The 17813-nt window shown below is 37.3% G+C and overlaps 1 protein-coding gene across 8 annotated transcripts in view; it reads left to right on the top strand.

Annotated features, from left to right (window-relative positions):
- The window catches only part of VAV2 (vav guanine nucleotide exchange factor 2), a 433076-nt gene that overhangs the window by 288816 nt on the left and 126447 nt on the right, over positions 1–17813 (top strand). For 7 of the 8 annotated variants that reach the window (XM_031949439.1, XM_031949436.1, XM_031949435.1 and 4 more), the window contains exon 4: positions 14819–14887. In XM_031949439.1, the coding sequence (XP_031805299.1) occupies positions 14819–14887 (69 nt within the window). Of the gene's footprint in view, positions 1–13726; positions 13746–14818; positions 14888–17813 lie in introns of those variants that run through there. The other variant, XM_031949440.1, reaches the window with a different exon arrangement.

Below are 17813 nucleotides of genomic sequence, written 5' to 3'. Positions count from 1 at the left end.
CCCCACATCCAGTTATGAAACACATTTTAAGGAGCTTCGCTCTAAATCACCCAGGCTGGAAATGTATGTGTCACCCTGGATTCCTCACTCTTTCTCACTCACCATATCCAATTAGTTGTCAAGGCCTGTCAATTCTACCTTCATAATGTGTCTCATATATATCCTCTTTTCTCCTCTGGCATTGCCCTTACCTGATGCAGACTATTATTACCTGAAGTCTAGACTTTTGCAGGAATAGCCTTTTGGTTAGTCTTCCTGTCTCAGATCTCTTCTAGTCTACTCTTTGCTCGCAGTTCTGACCATGTTACCTCCTTTGATTCAATAATTTCTAGTGGTCCCCTATTAATTCCAGGATCAAATATAAAATCCTCTGTTTGGCATTCAAAATTCTTCATCACCTGGCCTCCTTCTACTTTTGTAGTCTTCTTTTACCTTGTTATTGCACTGATGGCAAATTATTTAACTTGAAAAAGTTGCAAATCTACCCTTTGATCCAGCAGTCTCACTACTGGGTCTGTATTCCAAGGAGATCAAAAAAAAGGGAAAAGGACCTATATGTAGGAAAATGTTTGTAGCAGCTCTATTTGTAGTGGCAAGAAAGTGGAAATTGAGTGGATGCCCTTCAATTGCGAAATGGCAGAATAAGTTATGATATATGAATGTAATGGAATATTATTGTTCTATAAGAAATGATCAGCAGGATGATTTCAGAAAAGTCTGGAAAGGATTGATAGCTCGGTATATAGTGAAAAGGGATTAGAGTTGGTTTGGCTTAGCTCAAAAATGCATAATGAAGAAAAATGGGTAGAAGTTTAAGATGCCCTTTTAGACTTTATATAATCATAAGATCATACACATAAGGTTGGAAGAGTCTTTAGAGCTCAGGTAGTCTAATTTTCTCTTTACAAATGAAGAATGGCTCCAGGGAAGTTAGGTGACCAAAGTCACAGAAATAATGAGAATCAGAGAGGTTTAAATTCAAGTTCTCTGACTTAAAAGCAGTTCTATCCACTATATCAATCTGGATTCTAGGAAAACTTCTTACAACACACAATTATAAAAGAGTAAAAAGGAGTGCCCCCAAATTGTGAGTTCTTTGGGAGCCTATCATTAGAAGTTCCTCCATCAAAGTTGTGTGTTCATTTATTGGAGGAATTACAGGGGATTCCTACTTGTGTGTATTGAATTAAATATTTTCTGGGGTCCCTCCAACTCTAGGATTTGTGGAACATTCCAACAAGTACTCAGATGTGTTATAGAGGGATGGATCTTGGGAAATATTATGTTTAATGTTGGCAGAAGCAAACTGTGGTCCTAGCAGGAGGAGCTATCACATGCCATGTTCTATTCAACTTTGCAAAGTCTAGTCTTTCTTTTTTCCTTTCCTTTCCTGTCCTGTCCTGTCCTGTCCTGTCCTTTCCTTTCCTTTCCTTTCCTTTCCTTTCCTTTCCTTTCCTTTCCTTTCCTTTCCTTTCCTTTCCTTTCCTTTCCTTTCCTTTCCTTTCCTGTCCTTTCCTGTCCTTTCCTGTCCTTTCTTGTCCTTTCCTGTCCTGTCCTGTCCTGTCCTGTCCTGTCCTGTCCTGTCCTGTCCTTTCCTGTCCTTTCCTGTCCTGTCCTTTCCTGTCCTGTCCTGTCTTTCTAAAAAATTTACTTACAAAGCATATGCATAGGTAATTTTTTCAACATTGATCCTTGCATAACCTTTTGTTTCGAAATTTTCCCCACCTTCCACGCACTCCATCCCCTACCTGGCAGGTAGTCTAATACATGTTAAATATATTGAAATATATGTTAAATCCAATATATGTAAACATATTTATGCAGTTATCTTGCTGCACAAGAAAAATCAGATCAAGAAGGAAGGAAAAGAAAAACTGAGAAAGAAAACAAAATGCGAGCAAATAACAACAGAGAGAGTGAGAATGCTATGTTATATTCCACACTGTTTTCACAGTTCTCTCTCTGGGTGTAGATGGCTCTCTTCACTTCTTTCTTTTTTAAAAAATGAAAGCTTTTTATTTTCAAAATATATGCATGGATAATTTTTTGACATTAACCCTTGCAAAACCTTGTGTTCCAATTTTCCCTCCCTTCCTCCCACCCCTTCTCCTAGATGACTGATAATCCAATGTATGTTAAATATGGTAAAAATATATGTTAAATCCAATATACACATACATATTTATACAATTATCTTCCTGCACAAGAAAAATCAAAAAAGGAAAAAAAGAGAAAAAATAATATGCCAACAAACAACAACAAAAAGTGAAAATGCTATGCTGTGATCTATAATCAGTTTCCACAGTCTTCTCTCTTCATCACACAATCATTGGAACTGGTCTGAATCATCTCACTGTTGAAAAGAGCCATGTTCCTCAGAATTAATCATCGTATAATTTTGTTGTTGCCATGTATAATGATCTCCTGGTTTTGCTCATTTCACTCAACAACAGTTCATGTAGGTCTCTCTAGGCCTCTCTGAAATCATCCTGTTTGATTGTTTCTTATAAAACAACCATATTCCATAACATTATATACCACAACTTATTCAGCCATTCTCCATGATGGGCATCCACTCAGTTTCCAGTTCTTTGCCACTACAAAAATGGCTGCCACAAACATTCTTAAACATGTGGGTCCCTTTCCCTCCTTTAAGATCTCTTTGGATTATAAATCCAGTAATAGCACTGCTGGGTCAAAGGGTAAGCACATTTTGATAGCCCTTTGGGCATAGTTCCAAATTGCTCTCCAGAATAGTTCACAGCTCCAACAACAATGCATCAGTGTCCCATTTTTCCCACATCCCCTCCAACATTCACCATTATCTTTTCCATCATGTTAGCCAATCTGACAGGTGTGTGGTGGTATCTCAGAGTTGTTTTGATTTGCTTTTCCCTGGTCAATAGTGATTTAGAGCATTTTTTCATGTGAAAGTTCAGTTTTTCTATCAGCAGAAAAACCACCTTCCTATTGCCCCATGTTTTAATAATGAAAATATTAATTTATGCTACCACCAAAGATAGAAATGGACCTGAAAGAGCTATGCAAATCAATAACATTCTTAGTACATTCTTTCTTTAAGCTGGGGTGAGGGAATGGGAATCCCTTTTCTCTGGTGGTGTTTCCCCTTTGTCTCTGGGAAAAAACACATTCTGAGAGAAGATACTGAAAACTCAATAGCAGAATATTCTGCAGAGTTAAAATGAGACCTCAGATGCCATCCAAATCAAGGGACAGTTACAGATCTGTCTCCTTTTTCTAAAGTCAAGATCCTAGCTCTTTGCTAAGAGAAACGGGTCATAAAAGCTGGTGCCAAGCAGGATTTCCAAGCTCCTTTTGAATAATCTGTCTTCTCTGCAGGTATCCTAAAATGATTAAGCGTCTGGCTTATATTTAATAATGCAGAAGTGTCCACAGCCAGGCACGTATTATTGAATTGAGCTCTATACCTAAGGAGTTGGTATTGAAGTGCATATAAAGAGCCAGTCAGGAGATTAATCAAATCACATAGCACTGCGTAACCCAAATGTTTTTTCCCCCCCATATTAGTGGCTGCCTTGTGAAATATTAATTTAGGGCCCGCTGGTGGATCGTATTTTCTATTGAATTGCTCCTTCTTTTTATTTTAATGTTTGAGGTCATGGGATCTGCACTAAAGCCCTGCAACAAATGTATCTGACTCTGTTTTCTTCCACTACCCCTTCTCCAGAGGACCATGATAGCACTGTCCCTCTAGAGAGGGCCTCCCTGAATTTTGAGCTCCATAATAAATTCTTGTTTGCTATTTTAGTTCTTGTCCTTAAAATGAAATCCCATTTCATATCTCTTGTCAACTCAGAAGCCCCTTCTATTTGTCTTTAAAAAAATAATATCTGCCAGCCCTTAAATTTTGCAGTTAGAATTCAAGACATTTCATCGAGCGTTTTTTAATCTTAAAAATTGATATCTTTTGTTTTCATACTACTCTCCTTTCCAAATATATCCCACTTCCCCTACCTAGAGAGCCATCCCTTGTAATAGAGAATTAAAAAAGAAAGGGAGGGGGAAAAAAAAAAAAGGACTGAGTTTGTGTATGCAATGTTTTATACAATTAGTCCCTTGTCTCTTGAAGGAATGAAGGTGCATTTTTTTTCATCTTTGGGACTAAATTTGGCTCTTATAAGTAGATAATACTATTTAGGTTCATTTGTTATTTTTTCATTTACACTGTTGTAATTGTGTATATTATTTTTCTGATGCTGATTTTTTTTCCTTTGTAGCAAATCTATCCCCAGATTCTCTATAGTATTCATATTCATCATTTCTTACAATGTATTCGTATTCCATTATGCTTGTGATATTCTTCAATATTTATTGTCTTTAAAATAACCAAAACATTTATTTAAATTTATATTGATATCTTGTTTTTTTTCTTGTTTTCCATTTCCCTGCATATCCTTCTCCACCCCTTCCTCTACCACAATCATCCCATAGAACAATGAATAAAAAAATGGAAAAATAAAAAAAGCTCAGCAAAATTAATGACCACACAAGTCTGATATTATGTGTGATATTCCACACCCATTGGTACATTCTCATTTCTCTTTTTTAGGGTCCAGCTTACACATTATAATTTCATTGTGTTCAGTTTCTTTGTTTTTGTTTTCTTTATTGCATTTTGTGTATTGTTCTTTTGGTTCTGCTTGCTTCATTCTCCATCTCCCCCTTAGAAGGTAAGCTTCTTTGAGAAAGGGGAACAAATTCATTTGCCTTTTTATCTTCAACACAATGCCTGGCACATGGTAAGAGCTTAATAAATGCTTGTTAATTAATCAGTTCTAATAAAGTCTCCCTAAGTTTTTCTGTATTCATCATATTCACTGTTTCTTAGAACGTATTCATGTACCACAACTCGTTTTTTGTTATTTTTCAGTCGTTTAGATTGTGACCTCCTTTGGGGCTTTTTTCACAAATATACTTGAGTGATTCGTCATTCCTTTTCCAGCTCATTTTACAGGTGAGGAAACTGAGGCAAACATGCTTAAGTGACTTGTCCAGGGGCACATAGACAGTAACTCAATCTTTCTGACTCCAGATCCAATATTCTATCCATTGAGCTACCTAGTTGCCACAAATTTGTTTAGGCATTCCTTAATTATCATTGCAGTCCATGATGAGTGTCTATTTTTTTTCCCCTTCTTAAACTCAGAAAAGGAAAGGAGAGAAGACGAGAGGAGATAGGAAAAGAAGAAAAATTAAATTTTCTTTTTAGTTCCAAATTATCTCATAATCGCCATACCCTCAACTTTCCAGTGAGAAAACAAGAAAAACAAAAATCTTTATAAATAATTAGCACATAAACATGTCTCCTCCCTACCTCCCAAATGCTTCAGTCTGTATTCTTGAGTAGGTCAACTTTCTATCTGGAGATGTAGATTCATCATGAGTCGTTAATAGTAATGGCACCTTATTGTATTCCTAAAACTTTTTGTTTTTATGATACTGTTCTTATTAGATAAATTGTTTTCCTGCTCATTTAATTTTGCATGGAATTCCTGTTTTTCTCTGAAACGATCTCTTTCATTATTTTTAACAGCATAATAATATTCTATCACATTTATATAACATAACTTGTTTAGTCATTCTCCTGTTGATGGGATTCCCTCAGTTTCCAGGTCTTTGCTATCAGGAAAAGAACTGCTATCAGTAAAGGACATATGAATCCTTTTCCTCATTCTTTGGTCTCTTTGGGATATGGACCTAGTAGAGGCGTCATTGGATCATAGGTTATCCACAGTTTAATAGCTTTTAAAGTCCGTTTTCAAATGGCTTTCCAGAATGCCAGGATTAGTTCACAGTTCCACCAATAGTACATTAACCTACTTGTTTTCCCCAAGCAAGTTATTTTCCTTTTCTGTCATTTTCATCATCTACTTTCTACAAGCATTTATCAAATAACTGTTATGTGCAAAGCAGTGTCCAAGGTATTGAATATACAAAAATAAAAATGACAACAAACTCTTATCTTCAAGAGGTTTTTATTGGATCTGAGAGAATATTTGAAGATCATTTGAATAAATTCTTAATCCAATTGTTCTTTGTTTCAAGTTGTTTTCATTTGGGGGCCTTAATTCTTGGGTGTGAGAGATTTCTTGAGTTGAGTAGGGTGCTGTCTTGATAGAAAGTTGCAGACTTTCTGGTGGGAAATTATCCAGCCCTTATGTGGTATTGCCAGTATGCCCAAATTTGTTAGTTCCTCAGGGTGCCGGAAAAATAAATGCGTGTATTTCAGAGGGCAATGGAAAAGTCTGATGCTAATGTAAAGAGGAAAGCTCTTAACATGGAGGTAGGATTTAATGAAAAGGTCAGGATGAAATTTTTCATTTCAGTTTCCAAGAAGGGATTTTGAGTGAGAAAGACAGTTTTTTTTTTTTCCTTTGGGAGTAGACATGGGTAGTGGGAGAATCATTTTAATTCTCCTTTTGCTGCAAAGGCAGCCTAAGGTTTCCCTGTTTTTATTCTGTAAGCATCTCCTATTTAAGTACCTTTTGTCCTCCTGCATTAGAATCCCTAAGGCCCTCAAGGACAGAGAGCATTTTCAGTTTTTCTTTATATGTCCTGTGCTGTCCTTTGCTCTGGGAAAGGAAGTACTGAGTAAGATAAAGGCTTATTGATTGATTGATAGAGCTCAAGTGAAAAGGTTGGTTTCCTAGAGACATGGCCCAAGAAAGGGTCCTGATAGAATGGTAGGAAAATACCAAATTCTCTTAGAATTCAGCTATTCAAATGAGATGACAACATTTCCAAGTATTTAATTCCCATGATAATTTACTGTGTGTTTAGTTGGCAACAATACTTTCCTTCAAATAATATTCCCTTTCCAAAGGGTGTTAACTCTGTCAGCTAATACTTGGAATACTTCTTTAAATCAATAAAGCATCAAGTTGCTAAGCATCTGCTTAGAGAGGGAGTTTGCATAAATTCAGGATGATATTATTATTATTCTTTTGTTGCAGATGTACTATATTATGTGTTAAGTGGGATAAGAAAAACCTCTGTGCCTTATATTTTCTCTCCCCAGGGCCTAGAACTGTATAGGCACATAGGTAGGTTTTAAAGAAAAGTTTATTGAATGACTGAGTGGATGAAGACAGTGGGTGAGTAGTTAATGGAATTGATGGTTCCACTCCCCTTGATTCCTGGTCAGGAAGCCAAAAATGATGAGGTTCATTGCAGGGCAGGGAGTAGTGGAAATCCCCTTCTGGTTGGCGCAGGTCCTTCATAAATGAATTTACGAACCCAAAAAGTTAAACTGAGAAAAGAAGTTTATTATTAGAACTGAGACGTCAGCTTTTGCAGGCTAACTTTCTTAGTGGCGGGGTCTCGACAGAGAAGTAAAGATCTAGCAGAGAAAGAGGAAGTTTCTAGCACAGAAATCCTGACAGGTGAATAAGGTCCTGTTAGGGAAATAGGACAGAGAGAGACAGAGAGACAGAGACAGAGAGAGAGAGAGAGGAGAGAGAGAGAGAAAGAGAAAGAGTAACGCTGAAAAGAGAATATCTTTTCAGCTGGCAGAGAGTTGAAGCTATGCCAAGGGGAGAGAGAGGTTCCTTGGCATGATTAGGTCCTCTTCAAGGAATTGAGCTGAAGGAAGCTTGTTTTATGGGCAGCTCTTGATGGGGGGTGGGGGGTGGGAGCAGCTTGAGCTGGAATCAGAATAGAAAATCTTGGAACTGAATGAGTGTCTATGGACTAATCTCCAACTCAATAGAGTTGGATAGAAATCTCCATCTCCAGTTGGGACTAAGTAGGAGTGGTCCTGGGCTCAATTAGTCCCACCCAGCTAACAGAATTACTTTATCTTGATTCCCTGGGGTGGCTCTCTCAGGGGAGAGCTTTTCTAAAGGAGTTTCCCAAAATTTCCTCCCAAAGTCCGAGAGAATAAGAAAGAATTTGGGGGCTCCCTTGTCAGAATCATTAGACAGATTAATTATTTGGTGAAGTTTGTTAGGAAAAGGGAGGAAAGCCATTGGGCCCTAACCAAAAGACAAGGTGTGTTTGTGCTTTTAAAGACAAAAGGGCAGGGAGCCAAAGAAAATGGAGAGAATGAAGACGCTTAGAAAGGGCAGCATAAACTTTGGAGCAAGGACAACAGGATTCTAAATCTCTTTGTTAGTGATAGACCAAATTGGGTCCTTCAAAGCAATCCTGTTGTGACTTTAATTATGACATGGATGTGATGTAGCAAGCCTGTCCAAATATTCTATGTGTGAATGTTTTCTTTTTTTCCCCTCCTATTAAATCAGAGACAATATGTTGTAAAGTCTCTCAGTAGGAGAAGACATAACAAAGGAGTGGCTTTTGATCGTCTCCATATGCTTTCTCAAGATGGATTTTTGTAATTCCTCCCAGGGAATGTTTCCTCTATCACCCGTCCATGTTTTGTTTGTCATTGTTCCTCCAGAAGGACACATACTGTTCATGGACAGTTGCTTCTCTGACTTTCCTCTTTCCCTCAGTTTTTGGGGAAATGAGAGTTTTCAACTCTAAGGGGAAAAAATAGCACTTCTCCTTACTTTCCCTGCTTACAACAGAATTTAATGGTGATTGTAGCTGCAGTACAAATTGGGTTGGATTATGATTCCTTTCCCCCTTCTTCCTCTCTGGGATTTGTTGTTTCAAATATGAATATTAGAGTAGAAGTACTAAAGATTTTTATGGAAGACAATATAGTTCTTTTGACTTTAGTAGTCTTAATTTATGTTTGTTGGGGCAGCAAAGTTGAATTAGTCAGCAAACGTGTATGTAAGTTAAGGAACTGAAAAATCAAAGGAAAAGATACACTTTTCAATAAAAAGGCTTTTAGAAAAGATTGGCTGATTTAAATTTTTCTTATGTTACTATAGTGTTTCATTTTAGGGTCATAAATGAATATATTATTCAATTAGTACAGCTGGAAGAATGCTTAGAGGATCATTCCCAGGGATGGGATATAGTAAAAGAGCACTTGACTTCCTGGACCAGTATTCTGCAACATGACCTCCATCTACCTGTGAATTCTCTCATCTTTTCAGAGATAGCCCTTGGACTCGACCATTGAGTGATAACGAAGATAATGTGCATATTGGTTCACTATATCTGTTGGCTGGATGTAGATCCCAGTCTATCTCAGAATGTGCCTGTTATCCCTCTCTATCTTATACCTTTCTGCCTTCCGAGAACAAAATACCCCTAATTTATCGCCATTTTCTTACGTGTTATCTTCCTCTATTTGAATATAAGCTCCTTGAAAACGGGCACTATTTCTTTTTAAAATATATCCTAGCACTTAACACAGTAATGGGCACATAGTAATCTCTTAATAAATATTGTCTTTTTTCATTCACTCATTTGTTGTTAGAGAATTCAATTCAGAACTTGGCCATCATGCTCCTTATTTGTGTGATTTTGGGCATATCGCTTCCTTTTGGGGATCCTGTTTGCTCATATGTAATGTGAAGATGATATTAGATAAGCTTTTTGGTCCCTTTAATTCTGAAATATGTTGCCTGCTACATGTTGTTGTTGTTGTTGTTGGTGATGATGATGATGATGATGTTATTGAGTTATGTCACTCTGTGATCCCATTTGGAGTTTTCTTGGCAGAGATACTAGTGATTTGCTGTTTCTTTCTCTAGCTCATTTTACAGATAAGGAAATTGGGCCAATAGGATTAAGTGACTTGCCCAGAGTCATCCAGCTAATAAGTGTCTGAGACCAGATTTGAAGTAAAGGGAAAGAAATGGGAAAGAAAAAAAAATACTAATTAATTGAAAAGTAAAAATAAAATTAATTACATTAAAAAAAAAAATTCCATGCCCAAAGGGCTTCAAACTGTGCATAATACTCTTTCATCCAGCAATGTTTCTACTGGGCTTTTATCCCAAAGAAATCATAAAGGAGGGAAAGGAACCCACATGTGCAAAAATGTTTGTGGCAGCTCTTTTTGTAGGGGCAAGAAACCGGAAAAGGAATGGATGCCCATCATTTGGAGAAGGGCTGAATAAGTTATGGTATATGAATGTTATGAAATATTATTGTTCTATAAGAAACAATCAGCAGGATGATTTCAGAGATACTTCGAGAGACTTACATGAACTGATGCTAAGTGAAATGAGCAGAACCAGGAGATCATTGTACATGGCAACAACAAGCTTATATGATTATCGGTTCTGATGGATGTGGCTCTTTTCAACAATGAGATGATTCAGATCAATTTAAATAATCTTGTGACGAAGAGAGCCATCTGCTCCCAGAGAGAGGACTGTGGACCTCTTCAATGTGGACCACAACATAGTATTTTCACTTTTTTGTTGTTGTTTGCTTGTATTTTGTTTTCTTTCTCATTTTTTTCTCTTTTTGATCTGATAGTTCTTGTGCAGCATGATAATTGTGGAAATATATATGGAGGAATTGCACACAACATATATGGGATTATTGACCATGTAGGGTAGGGGATGGGGGGAAGGGAGGGAAGAAATTTGGAACACAGAGTTGTGCAGGGGTGAATGTTGAGGATTATCCATGCATGTGTTTTGAAAATAAAAAACCTTAATAAAAAAAATTAAAATAAATAAATAAATAAAAAGATTCCTGGAGGGAAGGAGCATGTGTTTATTTGGGAATGGGATGAATGGAGAGACACCTGACCTAGAAACTGGAAGGATTTTTAGTAGTATCCAGGTCAGAAAAAGGGTCTGGAAGGCTCTGTCCATGGAATCCTTGTGACTTCTGGGTCACTCGGGTCAGGGGCAGCTCCTATAGGGCTGGAGGATGCAGGCTAAGGCCAAGTTGCCTCCCTTGGATTTCTTTTCAGCCACTGGGAAATGTCAGTCCAGTGAGACTATGAGAAATCCCAACTGACATCTGGAGTAAAGTGCAAACCTTCATGACTGTTGTATCTCCTCTTCTGGGCAACTGAGCAGCCAAAGGCTTCTTACATCAGTATTGCTCCCCTGGGGCTGCTAGGAAATATTTGGTTTAATTAAAGGAACATTTTTTCATCTCTTCTAGGTATTATTTGATCTTAGGCTTATTGCTTTTGATTCATCCAGGAAAGTACCGCTCTTTATTCCAATGTTTGATGTGGGCTTTCTCTTTTTCTCCCCCCTGGTTTCTCATCCTCGAGCAGCTTTTTCTGAGCAGCCAGTCCCCAGCCTTTCAATCTATGTTGAGCATGATTTTAGCCGGGCTTTATTGAAGGTCACATATGTTAGTGTGCAAAGGAAAAAATAGCAGAACAAAGACAAAAACCCAGTTCCTTCTGCTTTGCCCTTTGGTGACCTTAGACAACAGTGCTTCTTTTAGGACCTCAGTCTTCTATTTGTGAAATGAGCAGATTAGTCTAGAAGACCTATGTTCTTTCTCTGATATTCTGTGCTGTGAGTTCTTTCTCACTCTACTGTTCTTTTATCTGTATACAGACGGTACTGAGGTCCTCTGACTCTTTGATATTTACTAGTGTGGAATATTAAGCTGGTTAGTTAGGGTCCTTCCCTATGGACTTGTACAATAGGAATCCTGTAACTTGTACCTTGTCCTCTCAGAAAGGATATGACACATCTTTTTGTTTAAAAAGTTCCATAAAAGTTTCTTCAAAGAATTCTTTTTTTTGTTTAATAAAAATTTTTTATTTTTCAAAATATATGCATGGACAGTTCTTCAACATTAGCTCTTGCAAAACCCTATGTTCCAATTTGCCCTCCCCCCTTCCCTCATCCCATCCCCTAGATGACAAGTAGTCCAATAAATGTTAAACATGGTAGAAATATGTTAAATCCAATATATGTATACATATTTACATAATTATGTTGCACAAGAAGAAAAGAGAAGCAAAATAAAATGCAAGCAAACAACAAAAAGAAGCAAAGAATTTTTGAAAAGATCATTACTATATTGGTTTGGTAAACATGCTGTTATATTCCTGGTTCATTGTTGTCTCTGAGAATCTATTATCTGATTGATTGACTTGATGCTGAAAGCAGAGATGCTTTCTTCATCTTTTCCTATACAAAGATTCTGTATTTGCTGAAAACTTGTGATGTTCAATTAATTAACAAAATTATCACTCACTACTTTATATTTCTGAAATCAATAAGGGTGCAAAACATTCTTTTCATCAAATGGAAATTTGTAAAAGCCGGGATCTTGTGCCACAAGCTACTCTTCTTTCTTGGGATCTGTACTTAAACCGTCTCCATTCAAGTAAAAACCTTCAGACTCAGAATTGCTATGAATTCATTGACTCATTCTTTGAACAAACTTTCACTCATCAGCTACTATATATAAGACCATGTGCTAGGGTAAGATCAATAAAACAAAGATTCATCAGACATTAGTCATTGCCACGTGGGAACTTGTAGCCTAGTGGAAGAGACCAAGTACATGGAGTTGTAGCATACAACAATAGGCAATAAATACCACATGGTATCACTTTAGGTTTGTGGACAAAGCAGTTGGCTTTGCCAATGCTCACATAGGCATGGGCAGCATATAGTTTGGAGGCGTTCATCCTGGGCAGTCTTTCTGTTACAGCACATTCTACCCTATCATCGTTTAGCCCTACTTCTTCAACAGACTGAGATAAACAGTTCTAATGGTAGTTGAAGATGCAGAACTATAGAGACTATGGTACTACCCCTGCCTTACCTCCACGTCCACCCCCAGCCCTTTTTGCTCCTCCACTCCTCTGTATGATATCTCAGGAAAGCATCCTTTCATGAGACACCCATTCTTCTCAGTCCCATGTCCTTTGTGCATTGGACAAAATTGTAATGCGCCATGATGCCTTTCAAGGATCATAGAGCAAAAGTCTCAGTTTCCCTATCTGTAAAATGGGAAGAATCAATTGGAAAGGTTCCTGAGTTCCTTTTCAGCTCTAACATTTTATGCCTCTGTGTTTTTACTTGATAATAACTATTTACATTCATTTTCTTCTTTACATTTGCAAAATGCTTTTGTACATAAACCCTTTGAGACAGAGATGAATAATCACCCCCCTTTTTACAAAGCAACTAACTGAGATGAGCAGCTCTAGTGGTCGCTGAAGATACGCACTAGAGAGGATATGATACTGTTACTACCTTACCACCATCCCCACCCTCAGCCCTTTCCATAGATAGGGTAAGAGAAGTCAGTAATTCTAGAGATTTGAGAAGTAGTCATGTCTTTTGTCCTTCCTGGTCCAGATTCCTTAGGGCACATAAGCAACCTAAGTCTTTGGCTGCCATTTTGAATATGGATGCCTGTAGACTTCTAAGTCTGAAAACATTTGGGAGTCTGGAACATGTGTTTTTAGAAGTTGCTTCTTCCCATGTTTAATATATATTGGACTACTTGCCATCTAGGGGAGGGGGGAAAAATTAGAACACAATGTTTTGCAAGGGTTAATGTTGAAGAATTATCCATGCATATATTTTGGATTTTATCAAATGCTTTTTCTGCATCTACTGAGATAATCATATGGTTTTTGTTAGTTTGATTATTGATATAGTCATTTATGCTAATAGTTTTCCTAATATTGAACCAGCCCTGCATTCCTGGTATAAATCCTACTTGGTCATGATGTATTATCCTGGGGATGACTTTCTGTAATCTCTTTGTTAATATTTTATTTAAGATTTTTGCATTAATATTCATTAGGGAAATTGGTCTATAATTTTCTTTCTCTGTTTTCATCCTACCTGGTTTAGGTATCAGTACCATGTCTGTGTCATAAAAGGAATTTGGTAGGAGTCTTTCCCTATTTTTTCAAATAGTTTATATAGTATTGAGTTAATTGTTCTTTAAATGTTTGATAGAATTCACATGTAAATCCATCTGGCCCTGGAGATTTTTTCTTAGGGAACCGATTAATAGCTTGTTCTATTTCTTTTTCTAAAATGGGACTATTTAAGTAATTTATTTCCTCTTCTGTTAATCTGGGCAATCTATATTTTTCTTGGTATTCCTCCATTTCACTTAGGTTAACAATTTATTGGCATAAAGTTGGGCAAAATAACTCCTAATTATTGTTCTAATTTTCTCTTCATTGGTGGAAAGTTCTCCCTTTTCATTTTTGAGATTTTCTTATTTCCTTTTTTCTAATCAAGTTAACTAATAGATTTATCTGTTTTGTTGTTTTTTCATAAAACCAACTCTTAGTTTTATTTATTAATTCAATAATTTTTTTTTACTTTCAATTTTATTAATCTTCCCTTTTATTTTTAGAATTTCAAGTTTGGTATTTGATTGGGAGTTTTTAATTTGTTCTTTTTCTAGCTTTTTTAGTCCATGTATATATTTTGAAAAATAAAAAGCTTTAATAAAGAAAAAAAAAAAAGGAGTATGACCAAAAAAAAAAAAAAAAGTTGCTTCTTCATTTGCTAGTGCATAGTACAGACCTGACCCCTTTTCCTCAGGTTGGGGGAATTGGGGAGAAGGGTGGTATAAAAAATGAATTTGAAACTATCCTAATTTGGCTCAGTAGGCTGGCTTCTATTTGAGAACAAATGTCTCTGAGACTCCATTTCCCTATTTGTAAAATGGAAAGAAGTGACTTAAAAGATCCCCGAGTTCTTTTAAAATATTTTATGATTCTGCTTCTACTCAATAGTAACTATGTTTATTCAATTCTTTATAGTTAAAAAATGCCTTCTTTACATAAACCCTATGAGATAGAAATGACAAAAATATTTTTTTCCTGAAAGAGGAAACTCAAGGTCTTTTTTAAAAAGCCTTCTTCCAAAGGGCAATTTAATTTGTAAGCACCAGTACCAGCACAGAGACACTGCTAACCATGGGCTTATCTTTTCTCATGCAGGCCCTTCCCCTCAGAAGAGACCACAGAGAATGATGATGATGTATATCGGAGTTTGGAGGAGTTGGCTGAGTAAGTAACTGGAAGAGGAGGAGCAAAGTTTCACTTTTTTGTGTCCTCCTCATCACATTGAAATATTGCTGTCAGACTCAATGCAGAAGTTGTGGAGATTTTTGTACTATTGTAATCGCCCCCGATTTTCCATTGAAGAGCCCTTGGGAGATATAAATTCTAATAGATCTCAATTTATGGGTTTTTCAGTGGAGGGTAATTGGGAGCCAAGGCCTTAGGGATAACTTTCTTAACATTAAATTCCCCTCTAAATACCACAGGTTACATAGAACCTCTTTAGTAATTGAAATAGGAATTGGCCCAAGTCCCTCACCTTTGCAGGCTATGCAATAGCTAGAAGTGATGGTGCAGATGGGGATTGAGCTTCTTGTAGGTCAGAAGTCTGGAACTTCTTATAGAACTTATTCTGCTTCAGAGAGTTCTGGAATATTAATACAGGTTTAAGCAAAGTCAGGAGTTTTCTGATATCTCATAGCCTGCAAGAACATATCAGTAGTATCATCCAGATCCATTCCATCTTATGACTTCTTTTACTTCCATGATAGCTGCTCTCTTGTATACAAAGTTACTGTGACAGGTCACATCAAGCTTTTCTGGGGAAATACATAGATGAATAAGATAAAATCCCTGGCTTTCATTGCCTTCCATTATGAATTGATGGTTGGAGATTTAGAACTCGAAAGGACCTCAAAGGTCATCTAGTTCAATCCCTTCCCCACCATCTTACCATTGAGGAAATCGAGGTTCTGAAATGTGAAGTGAGCTGCCCAAAGTCACAATGGTTTAAAAAAAATTAGAGCTCTGCTTAGTCTAAAGTCTTCTTTCCATTGTATCATGATGCCTTTCAAGGATCATAGAGTACATGTCTCTGAGCCTCAGTTTCCCCTTCTGTAAAATGGGAAGAATTAATTTGAAAGGTCCTTGAGTTCTTTTTCAGGTCTTAGAATTTTTGGCTCTGTGTTTTTACTTGATAGTGATTATTTATATTTATTCTCTTCTTTACAATTGCAAAATGCTTTTGTTACATAAATTCTATGAGACAGAGATGATGAAAATCATTCCCTTTTCCTGAAAGCAAAAGCTCAGGCCTAGTGATGCAAGATAATTTTCATAGCAAAATTGATTTATGCTTCCCATGATCTAAGCATCAGAATGGGATGCAGTTCTCCCTCACCTTGATTGTGTTAGCTGCACCCAAGGAGCTGCCACAGAGGCTCTGAAACCGTGGTGATAGGAGTAAGATGGACAATGGCCAGCTCGCCTCCCTGTCTTGAAGTTTGCTTTCTGATCCCAAATAAATTCGCTGGCCCGAATGTGTAATCTGGCAATTATATTTTAAGTCTCAATCTCTTGGATTTTGTTGCTCCACAAAAACCCTGGTCCTAGCCTCACCTTGATTTTTGGCTTATATATTTTCTTCCCAACTTTGGTCCTTGTCCTCTGCCTCAGGTGGAGATGACTGCTCTCTGACTTGGGAGTTTGCCTATTCTCTTACCTGTATTGACGCTGCTTTGGGTAGGATATGAAGGTTAATGGCAAAGCCTGTTCTGGTTTATGCATCCACTGATTCCTCAAGAGATCTTTTTTTCATGCCTAACACTGTGCAAGAGGCAGTTTGTTACATTGGGTAAAATAAAGAGCTTGAAATCAGGAAGATCTGAATTTACATTTTGACTTGGCCTTTTACTCTTTGTGACCTTGGTAAAGTCACTTCCTCAGTCTGAGCATCCATTTCCTCATCTGTAAAAATGAGGAGATTGCACTCATTGGTCTTGAAAGTTTCTTTCATCTCTATAACTATGATCCTGTAAGGTCTGAGTAACTATGATCCTGTAAGGTCTGAGAATATTTGGTAAAAAATGCTTAGACAGAAAGCACTGGGGAGAGACTAGAAGAGACTGTAATGCATCATAAAAGAGGCTATGGAGTCCTGGGGAAAGAGTGATTGTATCTTATTCTTCACACCTGGTTTTAAAGATTTATTGCTGGGCTCTTCTCAGTAGCCAGCTGCTGGGATCTTAACCTGACCATTGGTTGGATGCCTCCTTACTCATACTGAACAGTGACTACAAACCCAGGAAGCTTTGGATCAGCCTCCTTACCTTCTCAGTCAATAATGGGAAATTCAGGCAGCGTCATTGTTACAGAAGCTTTGAGAACGTTATCAGAACCTGGTTTATGCTTATCAATTATGCTGGTGGCCTTTGTGAGTTCTAGCTTGTAACATCTCCCATCAGGGACTCCAGTAAATATGTGATTTATTGCCAGGAAAGTGGCATTGATCATCCATAACTTTGGACTGGATATTGGGTAGAACTTCTTGGCCAATACCCAATATATTCCATTGACTTCTTTTTGAGATCTCTAGCTTTTGAAGAATTTCAAGCCCTTAATGGGAAGAATTCAAGCCATGGATCTTGGAGACTTTGTCCAAAATGAGAAAGGAAAAGAATTTTTTTCCTGTTGCCATTTAGGATATTTGCTTACTTAGCCTTTTGGTCCGTCTCCCTTGGACATATCAATATCTAAATGTGGAGTCAGTTCTCCACCCATGAAGATCAAGTATAAATGCCTTTTTCCTATTCCCCATGATGAATAATTATACATGTGATGTCAAGGACCTTGGTCTCTCTTCTTATCCCTCATGGCCCTAGAAGGACTCACCAAGTTTGGTGGCTCTAACCCACACTTAAACTCTTTGTATGCTCTCTGAACTGCATCTTCTCTTCCCCTACTAGGCAGAACTAATTGCTCACAATCCCAGGTTTTATGTTTTCTCATTCTGCCTGAGAGTTCCTAGTTGGGAATAAATTTGTGTTTTATGTATGTATATAGGTTTCTTTTAATGGTTTCTTGAACTCTAGACCCCAAAATATCAGAGTCCAAATCCTTCATTGTACAGATCATTAGACTAACACCTACACCA

The sequence above is a fragment of the Sarcophilus harrisii genome, chromosome 2 (assembly GCF_902635505.1).
Source record: "Sarcophilus harrisii chromosome 2, mSarHar1.11, whole genome shotgun sequence".
Lineage (NCBI taxonomy): Eukaryota > Metazoa > Chordata > Mammalia > Dasyuromorphia > Dasyuridae > Sarcophilus > Sarcophilus harrisii.
This window is presented reverse-complemented; position numbering and strand designations above follow the sequence as displayed.